The sequence below is a fragment of the Delphinapterus leucas genome, chromosome 9 (genome assembly GCF_059928025.1).
Source record: "Delphinapterus leucas isolate spDelLeu-1000000601 "Yukka" chromosome 9, BTC_Dleu_Yukka2, whole genome shotgun sequence".
Lineage (NCBI taxonomy): Eukaryota > Metazoa > Chordata > Mammalia > Artiodactyla > Monodontidae > Delphinapterus > Delphinapterus leucas.
In genome coordinates, this window is record NC_143137.1 from 12,415,715 (window position 1) to 12,437,101 (window position 21,387).

At 39.2% G+C, this 21,387-nt stretch overlaps 1 protein-coding gene across 1 annotated transcript; it reads right to left on the reverse strand.

The window, feature by feature from the left end:
• Positions 1–7: 7 nt before the first annotated feature.
• On the reverse strand, positions 8–18,356 carry TAS2R3 (taste 2 receptor member 3). The gene is given in 4 exon segments (XM_022579372.3): positions 8–14,677; positions 14,680–15,276; positions 15,466–15,582; positions 15,585–18,356. Coding segments are annotated over 4 exon segments (966 nt in total). The 5' UTR covers positions 15,661–18,356; the 3' UTR covers positions 8–14,501.
• Between the last annotated feature and the right edge of the window lie 3,031 nt (positions 18,357–21,387).

Consider the following 21,387-nt stretch of genomic DNA (forward strand, 5'->3'; position numbering starts at 1 on the left):
AACTGACTACTACAATAAAGAGATTCACGATAAGTCCTACAAAAGTCAAAATCACTGAGACAATAACAGAAAGAGAAAAGAATGTCTGAAGTGTCTTTAGTCACTGAGGATTCAGCAGTTGCGGTGTTGATGCTGGGAGCAGGAAAAATATTGAAAGGTACAAGTAGGCACCAGTACCAAGCTGGGAAAGATACTTCCTTTAATTTTCCCCAGTGTGACAAACGAGCAATCAGTGGTCTAGAGCCAGCTGCTTTACTGAGATGCAAATCTTCCAAGGATTGCATTACTATTTCTTCATTCATATCCTGTTTTCCCTAGAAATGCCTAATTAAAACAGCCAAGGTGAACCTGGGAGTCCACTTCTCCAAGAGAAGGAAAGCTAGAGCGAGGAATTATGGCAGGCTCCAAGGACTTCAAAAGCAAACGACTGAGTTCCAGTCCAGCATGTTTGTTTCACAGTGAATGCAGCTTTTCTTAATAGCAACCCCAGAATATGGTGGGAATTCTCATGCCTCCCTCCTACCCATCCACTCCCCCAACCACAAAAGCACGGATTACCCAAATCCAGCTTCTCTCTCTCTCCTCTCATCTGTTGATGTTGCAACCATTTTCTCCATCTGTCATTCTGGCCATGCCAATTTTACTCTTTCAACCCTTAGCATCTATAGCAATTTACAGTTATCTAATAGATTAAGTTCAAGAACCCCACACCTCCTGGAGAAAGCCTTTTTCAACTAGTTTCACCCTTTCATGATGGTTCTTTTACTTTCATTTCTTCCCCAGGCACCTATATAGACTTGTGTCATAATAATTTGCTGTGATCTGCTTTTTCTTGGAAAAGAAATGTCAGCCATTTCATGTGTTTCCTTTATAGACCTGGTTTATGCTTAGAACACATGTGGCTACTTTCTCTCAGGCATTTAACTGCCAATCAAAGTATTCTGGTACTAGATACACAGTAATGTTTCAGTTATAGTTTTGTGGGCAAAATAGATAGTCATATCACTGCCCGATTTCCCTGTAGTTTCTTAGGTAGTAAAGGGTACAATATGCCTGGCAAATTACATTCTCAAAGACCATGAGTGAGTGCAAGAGTATGATACTCTTACCTACTCCAGCAGTTGGGTGAAGCCAAGCCACAATCCTGGATGCAGCCACATGTAGGTTACCAAACTAGCAGCAAGGTAATGCATACAAAGACTTATTACCAAATCCAAATAGGAACAGATAAGAAGAAGGAGCTAAGATACGAAAATTACCAGGTCCAGAAGAGAAGAGTAAATTCCTGAGGCTCTTTAAGAAAGACGACAGGAAGGCAAGCCTGGAGGAACTCCCTGATCTAGAACCTAGCTTTCTGTACAAAACTAATGGGCACTGACAGAGGCATGCCCAGATCAAAGAAGTAACACAGAGTAAGCAAGGCAACAGTTAAAGCAAAGATTATATCAGAGCACATATCTCTACTTAACTATCTACAAAATAGATTACTACATTGAAGTAATTAAGTTAAAATATTATAACTACCACATTTAAACAGAATAAACAATATGGAGTAAGATATAAGAATTAAATGTTCCATACTTGAAAACCAGAGTTTGTGGTTACAAATCAAAAACATACAATGGATTCACAAAAACCAAAAAGAAAAGAACTCAAGCATAATACAAAGAAAACCTTCAAAACACAAAAGGAAAAACAAAAAAGAAAAACAAAGGAACAAAGAAGAAATATAAAATCGACCGCAAAACAAGGTTTAAAATGGCAATAATTATCTATCAATAATTACTCAAATGTCAATGGACTAAATGCTCCAATCAAAAGACAGAGAATGGCAGATCTGATAATAAAACAATAGCCTACAATATGCTGCCTACAAGAGACCTACTTTAGGGCGAAGGACACAGATAGATTGAAAGTGAGGGGATGGAAGAAGATAGTTCATGCAATGGAAATGACAATAAAAGAGGGTTGCAATACTCCTATCAGACAAAATAGACTTTAAAACCAAGGCCATGAAGAAATAGAAAGAAAGACACTCTATAATGATAAAAAGATCAACACAAGAGGAGGATATTACATTCGTTAATATATATGCACCCAATATAGGAACAGCTAAACACATAAGACAAATGCTAACAGACATAAAGGGAGAAACTGATAGGAATACAATAACAGTAGGAGACTTTAACACCCTGCTCATATCAACGGACAGATCTTCTAGACAGAAAATCAATAAGGCAACAGAGATCCTAAATGACACAATAGAACAGTTAGACTAAATTGATATTTTCAGGACATTACATTCAAAAGAAACAGAATACACATTCTTTTCAAGTGCACATGGAACATTCTCTAGGACAGACTACACACTAGGACACAAAACAAGCCTCAACAAATTTAAGAGGATAGAAAGTATTTCAAACATCTTTTCTGACCACACGGCATGAAACTAGAAATCAACCACAGAGAGAAAAATGAGAAAAAAACGATTACATGGAGACTAAACAACATGCTACTAAAAAACCAATGGAGGACTTCCCTGGTGGTCCAGTGGCTAAGGCTCTGCGCTCCCAATGCAGGGGGCCCAGGTTCAATCCCTGGTCAGGGAACTAGATCACGCATGCCTCAACTACAGATCTCACATGCCGCAACTAAGACCCACACAGCCAAATAACAAATTATTTTTTTTAAAAAAAAGAGTCAGTGATGAAATCCAAGAGGAAATTAAAAAATACCTGAGACAGGATTAAAGACCTAAATGTAAGGCCAGAGAGTATAAAACTCTTAGAGGAAAACATAGGCAGAACACTCTACGACATAAATCACAGCAAGATCCTTTTTGCCCCACCTCCTAGAGAAATGAAAATAAAAACCAAAAATAAACAAATGGGACCTAATGAAACTTAAAAGCTTTTGCACAGCAAAGGCAACCATAAACAAGACCAAAAGACAACCCTCAGAATGGGAGAAAATATTTGCAAATGAAGCAACTGACAAAGGATTAATCTCCACAATTTACAAGCAGCTCATGCAGCTCAATAGCAAAAAAACAAACAACCCAATCCAGAAATGGGCAGAAGACCTAAATTGACATTTCTCCAAAGAAGATATACAGATTGTCAACAAACATATGAAAGAATGCTCAACATCATTAATCATTAGAGAAATGCAAATCAAAACTACAATGAGATACCATCTCACACCAGTCAGAATGGCCATCATCAAAAAATCTAGAAACGATAAATGCTGGAGAGGGTGTGGAGAAAAGGGAACACTCTTGCACTGCTGGTGGGAATGTGAATTGGTACAGCCACTATGGAGAACATTACGGAGGTTCCTTAAAAAACTACAAGTAGAGCTACCATACGACCCAGCAATCCCACTACCGGGCATATACCCTGAGAAATCCATAATTCAAAAAGAGTCATGTACAAAAATGTTCATTGCTGCTCTATTTACAATAGCCAGGAGATGGAAGCAACCTAAGTGTCCATCATCAGATGAATGGATGAAGAAGATGTGGCACATATATACAATGAAATATTACTCAGCTATAAAAAGAAATGAAATTGAGTTATTTGTAGTGAGGTGGATGGACCTAGAGTCTGTCATACAGAGTGAAGTAAGTCATGAAGAACATAGGGGTAAGATGGGAAAAAAGACACAGACCTACTAGAGAATGGACTTGAGGATATGGGGAGGGAGAAGGGTAAGCTGTGACAAAGTGAGAGAGTGGCATGGACATATATACACTACCAAACATAAAACAGCTAGCTAGTGGGAAGCAGCCCCATAGCACAGGGAGATCAGCTCGGTGCTTTGTGACCACCTAGAGGGGTGGGATAGGGAGGGTGGTAGGGAGGGAGATGCAAGAGGGAAGAGCTATGGGAACATATGTATATGTATAACTGATTCACTTTGTTATAAAGCAGAAACTAACACACCATTGTAAAGCAATTATACTCTAATAAAGATGTTAAAAAAAAATACCTGAGACAAATAACAATGAAAATACAACCATATAAAATCTATGGGATGCAGCAACAGCAGTCCTAAGAGGGAAGTTCACAGCAATACAGGCCTTTCTCAAAAAACAAGAAAAAAATCTCAAATAACCTAAACTACCACCTAAAAGAATTAGAAAAAGAAGAACAAATAAAACCTAAAGTCAGCAGAAGGAATAATAGTAAAGATCAGAGAGGAAATAAATAAAATACAGATTTTAAAAAATAGGAAAAGAAACAATTAAACCAAGAGCTTATTTTTTGAAAGGATAAGCAAAATTGACAAAGCTCTGGCCAGGATTTCCAAGAAGAAAAGACAGAGAACTCAAATAAACAAAATAAGAAATGAAAGAGGAAGAATAACTGACACGGCAGAAATACAAAAAAACCGTAAGAGAATACTATGAACAATTAATTATATGCCAACAAATTGGACAACCTAGAAGAAATGGACAAGCTTCTAGAAACACAGAGCCCACCAAAACTGAATTAAGAAGAAATAGATAATTTGAACAGACTGATCACTAGAAGTGAAATAGAAATCTGTAATAAAAAAAAAAATATCTCCCAGCAAACAAAAGTCCAAGACCAGATGGCTTCACTGGGGAATTCTAAAATACATACAAAGAAGAACTTATGCCAATCCTTCTCAAACTCTACCAAAAGACTGAAGAGGAGGGAACACTCCCAAAGTCATTCTATGAAGCCACCATCACCCTGATACCAAAACCAGACAAAGACACTGCCAAAAAAGAAAATTACACGTTAATATCTTTGATGAATATAGATGAAAAAGTTCTCAACAAAATATTAGCAAACCGAATCCAACAACACATAAAAACATGATGAAGTCGGATTCATCCCAGGGTCACAAGGATGGTTCAACATACACAAATCAATTATTGTGATACACCACATCAACAAAAGACAAAAACCACATGACCATCTCAATAGACACAGAAAAAGCATTTGATAAAATTCAACATCCATTCATGATAAAAACTCTTACCAAAGTGGGTATAGAGGGAACTTATCTCTACATAATAAAAGCTATTTATAGCAAATACATAACCAACATAATACTCAAAGGTGAAAAGCTGAAAGCCTTCCCACTAAAATCTGGAAAAGAAAAGGATGCCGAGTCTCACCACTTCTATTCAACATAGTACTGGAAGTCCTAGCCACAGTAATCAGACAAGAAAAAGACAAGAAAAAGAAATAAAAGGTACCCAAATTGGAAGGGAAGAGGTAAAATTGTCATTATATGTAGATGACATGATACTATATATAGAAAACCCTAAGGACTCCACACAAAAGAATTGATAAATTCAGCAAGAGAGCAGGATACAAGATTAATATACAGAAATTGGTTGCATTTCTTTACACCAATAATGAAATATCAGAAAGGGAAAGTAAAAAAAAAATCCCTTTTAAAATCACATCAAAAAAATACTTAGGAATAAACCTGACCAAGGAGATGAAAGACATACGCTGAGAACTATAAAACACTGATAAAGGAAACTGAAGGTGATTCAAAGAAATGTAAAGATATCCCAGGCTCTTGGATTGGAAGAATTAATATTGCTTAAGTGGCCATACTACCCAAAGCAATCTACAGATTTAATGCAATCACTATCAAATTACCCAAGACATTTTTCATAGAACTAGAACAAATAATACTAAAATTTATACGGAAACACAAAAAGACCCAGAATTGCCAAAGCAATCCTGAGAAAGAAGAACAAAGCTGGAGGCATAACCCTCTCAAACTTTAGACAATATTACAAAGCTATGGTAATCAAAACATCATGGTACTGGCACAAAAACAGACATGGATCAATGGAACAGAACAGAGAGTCCAGAAATAAACCCACACACCTATGGTCAATAAGCTTCGACAAAGAAGGCAAGAATATATAAAATGGAGAAAAGACAGTCTCTTCAGCAAGCGGTGTTGGGAAAGCTGGACAGCTGCATGTAAATCAATGAAACACTCCCTCACACCATACACACACACACACACACACACACACAAACTCAAAAGGGCTTAAAGACTTAAAAATAAGACATGATGTCATAAAACTCCTAGAAGAGAACATAGGCAAAACATTATCTGACATAAATTATAGCAATGTTTTCTTAGGTCAGTCTCCCAAATCAATAGAAATAAAAGCAAAAATAAACAAATGGAACTTTTCAAACATATAAGCTTTTGCACAACAAAGGGAAACATAAACAAAATGAAAAGACCCTACAGACTGGGAGAAAATATTTGCAAACGATGCGACTGACAAAGGCTTAATTTCCAAAATATACAAACAGCTCATACAGCTCAATATCAAAAAAACAAACAACCCAATAAAAAAATGGGCAGAAGATCTAAATAGACATTTCTCCAAAGAAGACATACAGATGGCTAATAGGCACATGAAAAAATGCTCAAAATCGCCAATTATCAGAGGACTGCAAATCAAAACTACAATGAGGTATCACCTCACACCTGTCAGAAGAGACATCATCAAAAAGTCTACAAATAACAAATGCTAGATAGGGTGTGGAGAAAAGGGACCCCTTGTACACCGTTCGTGGGAATGTAAGTTGTGCTGCCACTATGAAAAAAGTCTGGAGGTTCCTTAAACAACTAAAAATAGAGCTACCAGATGATCCAGCAATTTCACTCCTGGGCATATATCTGGAGAAAACTCTAATTCAAAAAGATACATGTACCCCAATGTTCATAGCAGCACTATTTACAATAGCCAAGACATGGAAGCAACCTAAACATCCATCAACAGATAAATGGATAAAGAAGACGTGGTGTATACATATACAATGGAATAATACTCAGCCATAAAAAAAAGAATGAAATAATGCCCTTTGCAGCAACATGGATGAAACTAGAGATTATCATACTAAGTGAAATAAGTCAGACAGAGAAAGATAAATATCATATGATATCACTTACATGTGAAATCTAAAAACCGACACAAATGAACTTACAAAACAGAAACAGACTCACAGACATAGGAAACAAACTTATGGTTACCAAAGGGGAAAGGCAGGGGAGGGATAAATCAGGAGTTTGGGATTATCAGATATACACTACTATGTATAAAATAGATAAACAACAAGGACCTACTGTATAGCACAGGGAACTATATTCAATATCTTGCAATAAACTATAATGGAAAAAAACCTGAAAAAGAATATATATACACCCACATATGTATGCTGATATATGGATATATATATGTATGTTGATATATGGATATATATATGTATGTATCTGAATCACTTTGCTATACACCAGTAACACAACATTGTAAATCAACTATACCTCAATTAAAAGAAAAAGTGTTAAATGTTCCAAAAAAGAGGGGGAAACCCAATGTTGGGCAGTAACAGACCCAATTCAGAGGTTGATATGCCAAGCTGTTGGGTTCTCGGTAGCAGGAGGTACTATAATTAAGATGTGATCATGTTGGCTAGCGAGAACAACGAGTAAGCTGGCTCCATCTGAAGTTACTTCTAAAAGTTACTTCTAAAAGGGTCACTATGGAAAAAATGTTAACAAAATCCTTTCTCCCCCTGCATGAGAATTTGACCTTCAGTTAAATATAAATATCTTATGGAGACCTCCTGCTTCCTTGAGTGTGATGGATGACTCTTAGGTGTGTAACCCTTGGCTCAACCCTGAGAGCTATGTCTATGAAATTATTACAAGAGAAATTGGATCCTTTGGGACATGAGGCGTTTATTTTAGGGAAGCTTCCACCCTTACCCAAATGTGGATCTCTTCTCCTTGCACCTGAACTGTATAACTGGCAGCAAGGACTCTGCAAAAGAAGAAGGTCTGACACTTCCCTGCTAGTGAACTGGATCCTTGAACTATACCCATCTGAGTACACTGCTGCCAGAGTGGCCTAAGACAGTCTTGTAAGTCTGACTACTTACTGGAAACCAAGAAGACTCACTTGTGGGTGTGCTGCAGCTGGGAGTCCAAACTCCACTACCTGGCAGATCTGTAGGGAAAGTTTTAGGGCAAACAGTCAAAGCAAAAGGGTGACTTAGTTTATTTGATGAAGGCTTTAAATAATGAGATCAGTCACGGATCAATAGGAATTACAAACTTTGAATTGTTTTCAAAAGAGTACCACTATTGCTTAGGAGGAAGAAAGAAGAAAACTTTTATTTCTTGGACTTTTTTGAGTGCTTATTATGTTCCCAGCAGTGTACCAGGCATCACAAATCTCAGCTAATCTTCAAAACATTTCTAGGAGGGAGATCTGGTTATTTCTACATACAGGTGAGGAAAACTAAGATCAAAGAGAGTAAGTGACTGCCAAGCGTCACAGAAAATCAGTGGTTAAGTTGGAACGTCTTTCTGAGACTGAGCTCTTTCCAGTACACTAGGCCGCCCCTCATTGGTTCATTCATTCAATAAATTGTTATTATCAGCCAGTCCCTTATACGTTAGGTGCTGGGGAAACAAAGAAGAATCACCCACAGCCCAACCTGCCTTCTAAGAACACACAGAATAGTGGGAGAGACAAATAGACTATTAGATTAGTGTATTAGGTGCTATAATAAGGAAAACAAAGGGTACAGTGGGAGGGAGAAGGATATTAGAACAGGGGGAGAACTCTACCTGAAGACTCAGAGGTGACAAAGAGTGTGGTAAATTCAGAAAACAGAAGAATGGGGGGATGCAAGGAGAGGAAGAAGTGGTGACAGATAAAACTGGAAAGATAAATAAGAGACAGATCATGAAGTATCTACGCCATAGGTACAGATTTTGGACATAAATAATCATTACAGAAATTTGATCTAACATTTTAGGAAAACACACAGAATAAGTCCTTAACTTTATCTGAGAAAGCCAGAGAAAGTTTCCTGGAGGAGACAGGTCTTGAAGGATAAGAGGATTTAACAAAGCTAGTAAGTGAGAAAGGGAATTCTAGGCAAAGAAAGCAGCTTATGCAAGAGTGTAGCAGCTAGAAGAGTATGGACATTTGGGAACTAAAGTAGTTCAAGGTTCTTTTGAAAAAGTAAGGAATTGGAAGATGAAACCAGATAGGAAAATAGGGGCCAAGTGATGAATGGCTTCTCATTCCAAGCTAAGGCATTTGGACTTTAACCAAAGCAATGGAGACTCACTGCAGGATTTTAAGAGAGGAGCGCCATGATTGTATGTTCACTGTATGAAGCCCACATCCCAGTAATGTGGAAATGCTTTGCTGGAAGGGGATGGAAATGGAAACAGGAAACTAGTTAAAATCCTGCTGGAGTCACTCTGATGGGCTGAAAAGAGCAGAAAAAGAGACTGGGGGGCATCTGAGAGAAAAATTTTTAGAGTACAACCAAAGGGATCTAGTGACCAAATGAATATTAAAGCTGAAGAAGAAGGAAGAATCTGGGATGATTTCCAAAATTCTAGTGCACTTGAGAAAACACAACACTTAACATATCTTTTAAAAAGACAAGAAGCATAGGCTTAAATAGGATTAGACATTCAAGAGATTTTAGGTGGCAGGGAGCAAAGGAAGGTGAATAGAGTATTCAGACAGCAATGTAGGTCTGACACCTATAAAAAGGGAGGGAGAAGGAAGAAGAATTGGATACGAAGAGCCCTAGACTGCAACACAGTTCCAAAAAAGGTTCACCCAAGCTGACGGAGAGTCCTTGGGCCAAAATTGCCTGTTGGAAGAGTCTCATGTCTCAGTAGAACAGACCTACCTTAGTACTCCACAGTCTCCATCACTGGCTGACAGCAACCTGCAGGAAGTGTGGATCTCAGCAGCTGGAGCCCTCAGTCAACCTTGCTCCCCACAGCAGGAGAAGTGAGCAGTACATTTTCATGGCTGCCAGAAAAGGGATCTAGAGACAAAGATCACCTGTGCCAGAACCCTCTGGTGATAAGAGGATTGCTTTATCATATCTGAAGCATCTGTTTCAATAGACATGGAATACTCATTTCTGTGTCTTTATTACCCACTAGATGCAATGCTGTTGAGAATAAGAACTGATCTAGTACAGTGTTTGGTGCAGAGAGAGTGTTAAATAAATGTCTGTGGTATGAATGAACGAACTAGAATCAGGATAATCCAGAATCAAAATGGAGTAAGGAATTTATTTATTCCTGAAATATCACAGCAGCGTCTGACAGGTAGCCAGAACCCATCCCTTTCTCAAAGAGATCTGCCAGCTGAGCAGTAAGGGTGCAAACCTGAGCAACCAAGAAAGCTTCAGCAATCATCCCTCTCTGTGGCTGTGAGTGCCCTATTTGACAACAGACAGATACCCAGGCTAGACGGAACATGTCAAGAAAGTCTACTCATGAACATCTGATAATATATTTTTCAGGGTTAACCTGGAAATATCCCTCTGGTCACTGGGCGAGCTCCACCAGGTTACACGGACAATTTAATTATAGTGTGGGCAACAAAATTCACTCACTCTGCAAACTAAGATATGTCGAGAAAAAATAAGGTTCCTAATTTTGTCTAAAAGTATTAGAGTTTTTCTCCTGAGTCTCCACCTGTGGTTGAGGGAAGAGTTTAATCCAATGGGATAATGCAAAGAATAGCTTCAGAACAATGTTCATCTTCCACAGATTTAAAAATAAAAACCTCTGAGACATCCTCCCCATGCCACGCTTCTCTCCTGCAGCATTCAAGGCTGAGTCTGTGCCTGTACTTTGCTCCTACTGACTGCAAACAGGGAGCTTGCAGCCAGTCCTCAAAGAGGAGGAAAACCAGGACTCTCACCTACCCTACTTGCAATCCCTTTTCTTTCTCCCTCTTCTCCTTTCCACCATCCCCTGGGGGCTGAAAACAGTAGGCTTTCCCTTATATCATGTCCCCTTATACCACCAGCAACAATAAACTTCATGGATTCAGTGTCATAAGAGTAGGACTCCAAGAGGTACATACTTCCAGCTCAACCCTTGATAGGTTACTAATAGCTAATATTTGTTATGCATTTACTATGCTTTAGTTGCTAAAACACTTTCTATACATTTAATCCTCATACCAATCCCATGAAGGATGCCTATTTTATAGCAAAGGAAACTGTGAAGTCCAAGGAGGTTTAGTAACTTGCCAAAGATCATGCATCTAACAAGTGGTAGGGTCAGGATTTGAACCCAAATGTGTCATTCCAGAACTAACATTCTTAGCCACTACATTATACATTTTTCTAGTCCAGCAAAATGTAGAAATACCCGAAAATAATATACAAGCAGCAGCAGCACTTGTTGGAGGTTTATAAGGTCACTTTTGCTTTCTTAAAACAGAATTTCTCACAGATTATGAACAAATAACATTGACTTTCCTTTCCACTTATCCCAAATCAAGAAAATCACAAACACAACTTGCAGATCCTCTAGATAGCCCTGTTCATCAACAGCTGGGGAATATCAGGGATATTGTATTGGTATAAGGTAAAGAGCATTGGTAGGCTCTGAAACTGTTTAAGAAATGTTGGAATGTAATTTTGGGGGGAGTTTGGTTTTGTTTGTTTGTTTTCCATTCATAATCCTCCTGGGACCAAACTATGGTTCAATCTCATTAACTGTGAGGAGCTATGAACTTGGCCTAAGAGGTCAGAGAGTATCAAAAACGAGTAGTTCCACGAGACATGGAACATAGGGGGCCCTGGTGGAAACTTGGAAGGTTTCAGGAGGTACTGTCATAAGTTGCTGTTGATTCCTGTGCTAAAGCCCCATGCAATACACCGAAGAACAGATGCACTTGGCACAGACACGTGGCTTAGGAACAAGCTCCAGCATGTAACTGGACTCCAAATGTGGGGACAATTCTCATTCCCATACTTTGACCCTGGTCACAGTGTGGGAACCAAGCCATGCTCTAGTCCTTTGTGCATGAAACAACTAGATTTAAGAGTCTTAAGGGATTTAGCAACTAAAGTTAATTTATTGAAAGCAAAACAAAACAAACAAAATGGCCGCTTCCAGGGTTTCTCAAAAATGGGAGTGAGGCATTAGGTAGTTCTTCCCCATGGCCTGGGACTTGGTGAGGAGCTGGCAAATTAAGTATTTTCCCTGATAGATTCAGAAGACCATATCCTCTCCAAAATAGCTAAACTTCCCTTCAGTGTGCCTCCAGCAACAAGACTCCTTTCCTCGGCAACCCGCCCACTACTCAGACGCATATCCCCACTTAAGGGAAGTCCACATGTTGATGAAGTTGCATAACAAAGTCTGAGCTTTTCCATGTGTCACCTCCAAATTTCTCTGAAAGCGGAAACAGGACAGGGGTTGGGAATGCCACACCTATGAATCTGATTTCATTTACTCCCAGGGAAGGAAACTCTGCACTCAGCCAATTGGACTACCACAACAGGCTCCCTATCAGGAAATTCTACATTTTCCATCCATATTCCAGGCTCCAGTGGAATGAACAGTAGTGGTAACTTGAGCAAGTTTACTGCAGCACATCTGAATCTGTTAGATCAGGGTAGGATTTCATGGAGCCTCAGGAGAAATTTCTCAGTCAGAGGAGGAGTCCTTCAGAAGTTAGCCAAAGGCACCAGGAAACAAACAACAGCCAAGCCAAAATCTCTAGTAAAATGTTATGTTCAACTAAAAGAGAAGAAAATCCCCACACCCAAAGCAGAAGGCAGAATCAGGAACTCAGGTAAGGGCTAAAGAATCAGAAAGTCAGGGCTAAGTAGGGAAGCTGTCAAAGTGACAGGAAGTAGGAACGAGTGTTCAGAGTGGGTGAGGATGAATCCCAGAGCAGGCTTTAGGGTGAACAAAGCAGACACCAACTGAGACAGCATGGTTATTCCACCGTTAAACTTCCCTGTGCTGAAAAGAAGCAGATACTTTTATTAATTACAGAAGTACTTGTTTCAGAATCCTTCTTTTTTAGTGAATTATGAATGAATATTAAATCATTCTTATAAGTTTCAACAGATACCTTTTTGAAAGAGAATTTTAAGTTATGTCAGGATTAGGAATTCTCCTAGCAGCCCCGAGAGGTATGTATCAATTTGAAAGCAAACAATACAGACCAAAAGACATTTTGAAAATGTCTATAATTTTGAAAATGAATATATAAATCAGAACAACCCGAGAATTCATTTTTGGTTACATATGACAAAATGCCAAGTAATGTGGTGATCTTTCATGCTATGTCAGAATGTAACCCCTTCATAAAATAACAACAATAATAATAATAGCAGTATTGATTATTTACTCCATGTGGGACTCTAAGCAGTTTTCATGTGTTAACTCACTCATTCCTTCCAACAACCTATCGAAAAAATACTATTACTATTCCCATTTTACAAATGAGGAAAGTGAAATAGAGAGAGGTTAAGAAACTTCCCCAAGGTCACCCAGTTTGTAAGGGCAGGGTCAGGATTTGAACACAGGCCGTCTGGTACACATTCTTAGCCCCAAAACTTTATACCTGAGAGCCCCATTAGTGATAGAAATCCAGATTCAGAATTGCCATGTGTCCTAAATATGTTTACAAGTTAGAGATCTCAAGCAACAATATTCTCATTGACTTGTCAGCACTGTTCAGTGACAGGAAGGAAATCAATACCTACATAATTTTATTAAAATAAAAGTGATTATACTTACAAAAACTGCTTATATTTTTTTATAAAACTCTGAAATTTTAAAAGCAGATATGCATCTTGGTTAATTAAACAAACTAAAAAACTGTTGGGATTTTTGCCCAGTCTAAAAAATTAAAAATGACTTGAAAATCGACTTTAGCAAAATGATAAAGGAATGCAAAGGACGACTGAAACTGAAGTAAAATGACTTAACCACCAGACTGGATTAGAACCTAGTATCCAAGGGTCTTGATTTTCATTCCACTGCTTGTCATTACACAGTGGATTTGTGGAAACTGGCCTCTTGTGGGAATTGCTGTTACCACACAATTCACGGTCTGTTACACTAACAGCTTCACCTACTGCATGCTGACACAATACACTGAGCTGAAACGATGGCACACATTGTCTCATGAATCTCTAAAACCCTGTGAGGTCAGTATCACAGTCCGCATTTTTAAAAGGGGGAAGAGAGGTAATTAAAGTAACTCACCTAAGGCCAAAAAGTCTTGGAAAATGGACAGAACCAGAATTCAAATCCAAGTCTGTGGGACTGCAATGCTTTTACTCTTTCCCCTGTAGATCACTACATTGCTATCAGTATAAACTTTAAGTTAAAGTTAATAATCAGATCATTATGTGGAGCTAATAGTTATTAAAATACAACTCCATGTCTATATAGTGAGTGTTTTACCACACTGACACTTTCCAAAGACTATTTCACCCTCTCCAAAACAACCATACAAGGAGAGGCCATGAGAAGTGTCCCCGAGTGGGACAGAATGAAGCAGTAGTGTCTCTCCTACTGATGTGACAGAAGTGGTGCCAAGGGAGGGTAAGGAAGAGCCCTGCAATCCTGAGCCAGGTCTAAGGACTCCTAGGCTCCCTCCTGTGCCCGCAGATGCTCTATGGAAAAACGGGTTCCTTGGATCCAGGCTTCAGATGACCAGGCTCACACCAAAGCATCTCCATGAACATCTGCTTCAGCTTATTATTTCCCAGAATGAGAATATATGAGCGGCCAGCAGGATTTAACATTGTAATTACTTCTCCAGTCATCATAATCACCTCAGTTGCTGGTAGAAATAACTGCATGTCAAAATTGAAAAGAAAAGAAAGTAAAGTAGGAAGAGAAAGAAGAAGGAAAGGATGATTTTGATGGCCCTCTTGTGGGCCTCAGTACTTGGATATCTGGTGCTCGTAAAGTTTTGCTGCATCTGCCGCATATGCCTCCCCAGGGAGAGGATGAGCAGAAAGTAGGAAGCTAGAGATACAATTAAGAGAGGGAAGTCCCACAGAGTCCCAAGAACATGGATCAGCTTATATTCATTTCTTTTCTTTCTAAAGGGTTCAGTCACATTCCCTGTTCCATCAATTCCACTGAGAACAGAATAGATCTTAAATTCATGGATCAGAGAGACGGCACTGCTACATGATAAGAGCAGGGTACTCAACAGCATCCATACAACCAACCTGGAAACTCTCCACATGAGCCAGAGGAACGTAGGATGGGAGAAACTGGAGACTTTCAGGCAGTAGAAGATACTGAGACAGGTGGCAAGCCAAATGCTCAGATGGTTTGTAAATGTGCAGAAAATATCACTAATCTGCATGATTGCAAATTATTCATCGTAGAGTTTGGCAGAGAACACCATCAATCAAGAGAATCCACAGCAGAGGGCTTCCCTGGTGGCGCAGTGGTTGAGAGTCCGCCTGCCAATGCAGGCGACACGGGTTCGTGCCGCAGTCCGGGAAGATCCCACATGCTGCGGAGCAGCTAGGCCCGTGAGCCATGGCCACTGAGCCTGCGCATCCGGAGCCTGTGCTCCGCAACGGGAGAGGCCGCAACAGTGAGAGGCCCGCGTAACACACAAAAAAAAGAGAATCCACAGCAGAACAATCCTGGAGAGACCCCGGTTAGTGATGATGAAGTCAGACAAAGAGGTTCTCTTGTTCTTGAACCAGCTGCTACCATTGACCAACCCATGAAACTATTCCCCGGCATTCCCAGAATGAACTGAGTGGCAGTCAGAACCAAAAACCCGCACTCAGTGAGTCCCAGCATGTCAGCTATTAGGCAGACCTGATCTTTGTTCTTTCTGTGGATGAACACTCTCTTGCTAACTTGAAATCTCTGTTAATCACCTCTACCTGCTGCTTCTCTGTACCTGTCTCTTGTCTCTGCCCAGTTTAGTCTGTTGTGGAGCACAATTTAGCAAACCCTCTCTGCTCTTTCAGGTTAGTCTGTCCTCTTCAGAGACGACATGGATTGTCACATTCCATCTATGATCTAAACTCAGAAGCTCTTAGCCAAAATGCAAATAGAGTAGTGTCCAGTGTCACACAGAGAAAGAAGAGATCTGAGTCACAAAGAAGATGCAGGATTTGGACTCAGTTTCAAAGGCAGAAGGGTTCTGAGCCACCCAGAATGGAAAGGTGTGTCACCAGAAGGGTCGCACAGAATCACTCAGAAGAGTGAGAAGTCTTACTCTTCAGGAGGGAGGACTCAGGGACATATACAAAAGGGCGAAATATCAGAATTCCACTATAAGGCACTATTACAGTCACCCTGGAGGGAGGTTTACATTCATAAAATAGAAAAGGTTCAGTGTCAATGGTCCTGGATTAGAATTAAAAAGTGTGCCTCGGAGGGGGAAGGGTGAGCTTTGACAGGGTGAGAGAGAGTCATGGACATATACACACTAACAAACGTAGTAAGGTAGATAGCTAGGGGGAAGCAGCCGCAAGGCACAGGGATATTAGCTCGGTGCTTTGTGACAGCCTGGAGGGGTGGGATAGGGAGAGTGGGAGGGAGGGAGACGCAAGAGGGAAGACATATGGGAACATATGTATATGTATAACTGATTCACTTTGTTATAAAGCAGAAACTAACACACAATTGTAAAGCAATTATACCCCAATAAAGATGTTTAAAAAAAAAAAAAAAAAAAAAAAAGTGTGCCTCTTAGAGTATGCCTTACATGAAGGGGCTACAAGCTCTTCCCTAGTGAGCCATAGCATCAGAAATTCTTAACTACCTGAATATTTAATGATAACAATAATGAAGTATCATATGAGCTACTCAAAGTATGGATTTTTTTCAGAGGGATGACCACTGTATTGATATGTCAGTAATAGTTCAGGCTGACAGAAAACACACACAGACACTCTGTCAACCAAAACACTGCCTTACAGATTTTGACTATAACCAATAGTAATACTTTTTATATTGTCTTACATAATATAAAACATATATATGTATGTATATATATACATGTCACAATCTAAATATTGGATTGGCCAAAAAGTTCGTTCGGGTTTTTCATAAGATGTCATGAAAAATCCAAACGAAATTTTTGGCCAACCCAATATATGTATATAATACTGGAACACAAAGGTTTCACAAAACTATATTTCCCTTTCTACATGTGTGGCATTCTGATATTTTCTATCCTATTCTATTTCTTTCAATGCTGCTTGTACATCACAAACTTGATTTTACAACCTACCAATGAGTTGTTACAAATACTGTTTGAAAACACTGATCTGAAGGGTAAAGAAAGAAATCCATGCCATCAAGATACAAAACAGAGAGTTCAGCAACACTATCTAGTAATAGACTGAGGGATACATGCCAAGGAGCCACTCACCTGAGCTAGTAAACCTCATCAGTCTTGGCATTATGTAGGGTACGCTACGGTTACAGAGCATCGTAGAGACGCTCAGGCATAAACACAGTCCTCCTTAATTACCCTCAGCTTTCTCAGGCTAACTTGACAACCTGGCCCAAATGCTTCCTTAACTCTATGCTACAGAATTAGAATAAGACCAGTTCCCAGCTGTCCCTGGGAGTCTTGTAACAGAACCTTAGACCAGTTGTAGGGCTGATCCTGCAACCTACCACCGACCCTGTTCAGTTTTCTCAGGGCCTCAGATCTACAGATTCAGATTTTTGTCATTATAACACATTTTACCTCCCCTCATAAGAAGAAATACAGTAATAAGATTCCTCTATCCATGTATTAGAATTATCCATGATGAAAAAGTTTAGAATATACAACATATCAGAATGCATTTCACTTACCATTTCAGTTCAATCATACTTTTTTACTACCCCTATTATTTTTACCCCTTCCAAAATTAGAACTTGTACCTTTCTTAAGTTGCTATTGAGAAATTTAGGGTTAACTGTCATTTTTCTTTCTCATGTTTTGATTTTCTCCCAGGACAGTGTGTTTCCACGTACACCACATTAGCTGGTGACCACAGTTCAATTTCCCAAATGACTTTTGTTGAATATCATCATTATCACTGCTATTATTCCATCAGGTACCAGTGATATAAATTATGAGCCCATAGTTATGACCATTCTCACCTCTTAACATAAATACTAAAACCATCATACTATAACTAATACCACAGCATTAGTAATGGCTGATTCCAAAATGTATGTTGGCCATGGTCAACCAAATAACCACATATACGCCAAGTCCAATTCTACTAAGTCTGCAGTTTGTTGGAAGGATCAATACTAGAGCTGTGATATTGTGGCATCCCAGGCTGCAGACATCTAGAAAAACTACTTAGAGATCAAGAACCTGCTTTCCTTCATTCTTTTTTTTTTTTTAACATCTTTATTGGAGTATAATTGCTTTACAATGGTGTGTTAGTTTCTGCTTTATAACAAAGTGAATCAGCTATACATATACATACATCCCCATATCTCCTCCCTCTTGCGTCTCCCTCCCACCCTCCCTATCCCACCCCTCTAGGTGGTCACAAAGCACGGAGCTGATCTCCCTGTGCTATGTGGCTGCTTTCCACTAGCTATCTATTTTACATTTAGTAGTGTATATATGTCCATGAGTAAAAGACCAAAGTAAGTATATAAGTGAGGGCCTTGGCAGAAAATAATTTGCATAAACTGGGTAATTCTAGAAGAGTTTTAAAAAGGGATTATTTACAAAATGATGGACAGAGTACAGGGAAGCCATAAACAGATAGTGCAGTACCTCAGGGCTAGAAACAGTGGGGCACCATACCATGATACCACTGAGAGAGAGAGAGAGAGAGAGAGAGAAAGAGAGAGAAATATATATATATATATATAGAGAGAGAGAGGGAGACCTGTGAGGAGGGGACCTCCTGACCGTAGCTGAGATTCTTCAGTTGGGAGACCCTGAAGAGAGTGAGCTGAGAGAATACACTTCAAAACACAGATCAGCAGACTAACAAGGCATTCTGAGATCATCTTCCACTCCTTCATTATTCTTGACACTTTCTCCACAAGGACTTAGACATCACGGTCCAGGTCTTTGCATCATTCCCGCTTCTGATACTAATCTGCATGACAATTGTGTTGATAAACGTCAGGAGTACACTCGGACTGACATCAAGACAAATCATAGATAATATCCATTTATACCAATCAAAGTTCAGTAATCTGAAGAACACAGAAGGAAGTCAGTAGAGTTGAGTGTACACAGCAGAGAGATCAGCAATATATATAAAATGATAAGTAGCATGCAGCCTTCCAAGTCCCTTAAAGTCCTGACCTGGAGAATGCACGATGGCCAGTAATAAGTCGAAGTGAGCATCTTATCAGGATCCTAAAGGCCCACCCTCAAACTATATATGCATAAATACATTCTGTATGTGGCTAACATGGACGATTTTCCATTTCCATTGCCTCCACCGTGGTCCAAGCTACCATGATCTCTCATATGAACTGCTCAATGGCCTCCTAACCCATTTCTCTACTTCTAATCTTTTCTCCCATAATACATTCTCCATACAGCCACAAGAATGATCCTGTTAAAGTGTAAATTAGATCATTCCACTCCACTACTTAAAACACTTCACTGGCTTCCCAGTGCAACTGCACAAAATATAAACTCCTCATAGTATACTGTATACTGAGAATCTCTTCTAAATATCCTTCTGCACGCAACAGAATTCAAGATAAATTTTATATCACATGGTCTGCGTTAAGGAACAGGTTTTACTGGAGTAAGAGAAAACTTCTATATCCACAACAGAAATGGAAGCATGGTTCCTCCTCACCCTCCTATGACTGCATAGAGGGACCTGGGCACTGTTAGGTTAGCAGTATACATCTGTATGCCAATGGAGATACCTCATCCTCTCTATTGGTCTCACTTCTTGTAACAAAAGCGTGAAAGCAATTTTGTCAGTAGGAAAATAAACAGTCTGCCTAATGCCAGAAAATCTGGATTTGGGAAGCCAGCTATTACAGGAGCTGTCTAGGAAGGCCACCTGACCAACACCTGGGGACCTTAGATGTTCTAGTTCCCAGTGTTAGAAGGAGAAAGTCATCAATTCTGTGGGAATTGAGCTTATGTGAAACACATAAGTGCTTCACAGAAGTGAAAGAAGTGAAGGAAAGATAAACAGGTTATCTTTTCCCAGATAACCTGTTGTCCAGGCAACCTAGATTGAACTCCTAGGGTTATTTTTGGATGACTTTCATCTTTGCAGTATAAATTTCCTATAAGGAGAATGTTCAAATTTCCCAGTTTGTCCGGGACAATTATGGTTAGGTGGCTGTTGCTCCGAGTAATTTGTTAATAATGCACCCTTTTGGTGTTTTACTCACTGAATACCATCTGGCCCTAAGCTCAGTCCTTGGAACACAGTAGAACCTCAATAAATACATATGGAATAAATAAATTTTCCAGAAGTTTTATTTTTGCTTTTATCTCAAGTTTTAGATTCATTTTCTAATATCGTTGGATTTCAGGAAAAATAATGGAAAATAAATGAACTAGAAATTAAATCTTATTTCTGTACTGCCACTCATTCATCTAACATTTCTTGAGCATCTACTATGTGACAGGAAGTGTACCAGGTACAGGAAATCATGGACTAGAAAGCAAGAGAGACATATCTACAAAAAAAATTACATAACGATGTGACCAATGCTTTAAGAGATAGATACAAAATATACATGTTTGCACAGAGAAGGGACCAAATTCTGCCTGGAATAGTCACAGGCTTGAAAGAGGAGATAACATTTGAGATATGTTTTTTAAAATAAATGGGAGTTCACCTGGCAGGCAAGGTAAAGAAATGGGAATTCCATGCACTACCGAAATAGATGATGATTTATCCACCAACATACCCACAGACTATCCAAGCAAGAAAATAATAAACATACATAATACTTAATTACAGGCTATGCACTGTTTTAAGGTAGCTAGAGTAAGTCACTTAATTTTCAACGCATGAGGCGAGTTCTATTATTGTCCCCATTTTTAAGGAGGAGGAAACTAAGGCTCAGAGATTCTCATAGAGCTAGTAATCAGTACAGCGAGGATTCTGACCCAGGCACTCTGGCTTCAGAATCCATTGCCTTAACTAAAGACCTCAAAGATCACCTATTGATGACACCTCAATAAATACAAGAAAAAAATGGGGCCTTGAGCAGTAATGTTATGTCAGAGACAAGATCTTAGATGCCCTCTCTTTTAGATCACACTGCATCATCTGTTCTGGTTCTTCATGATCCCTATAAACTCTCAAACCATGGGCTGCACCGCAAACCAACAGGTGTTTTATTGAGAACCCTCTGGGTCCCATTCTCTTCCTTTAACATTACTCCTCATTTATCTATATAACACATTTTATCAATTAGGGATCTGCTACTATGGTAAAATGGAAAAAATCCCAGAAGATAGTAACCTAGGTTTCTTGCATCCTTCCCATAGAAATGCTTTAAGCTAATTATGTGACATTGGGCAAGTGTCTTGATCCTTCTGATCCTCAGGTTGGA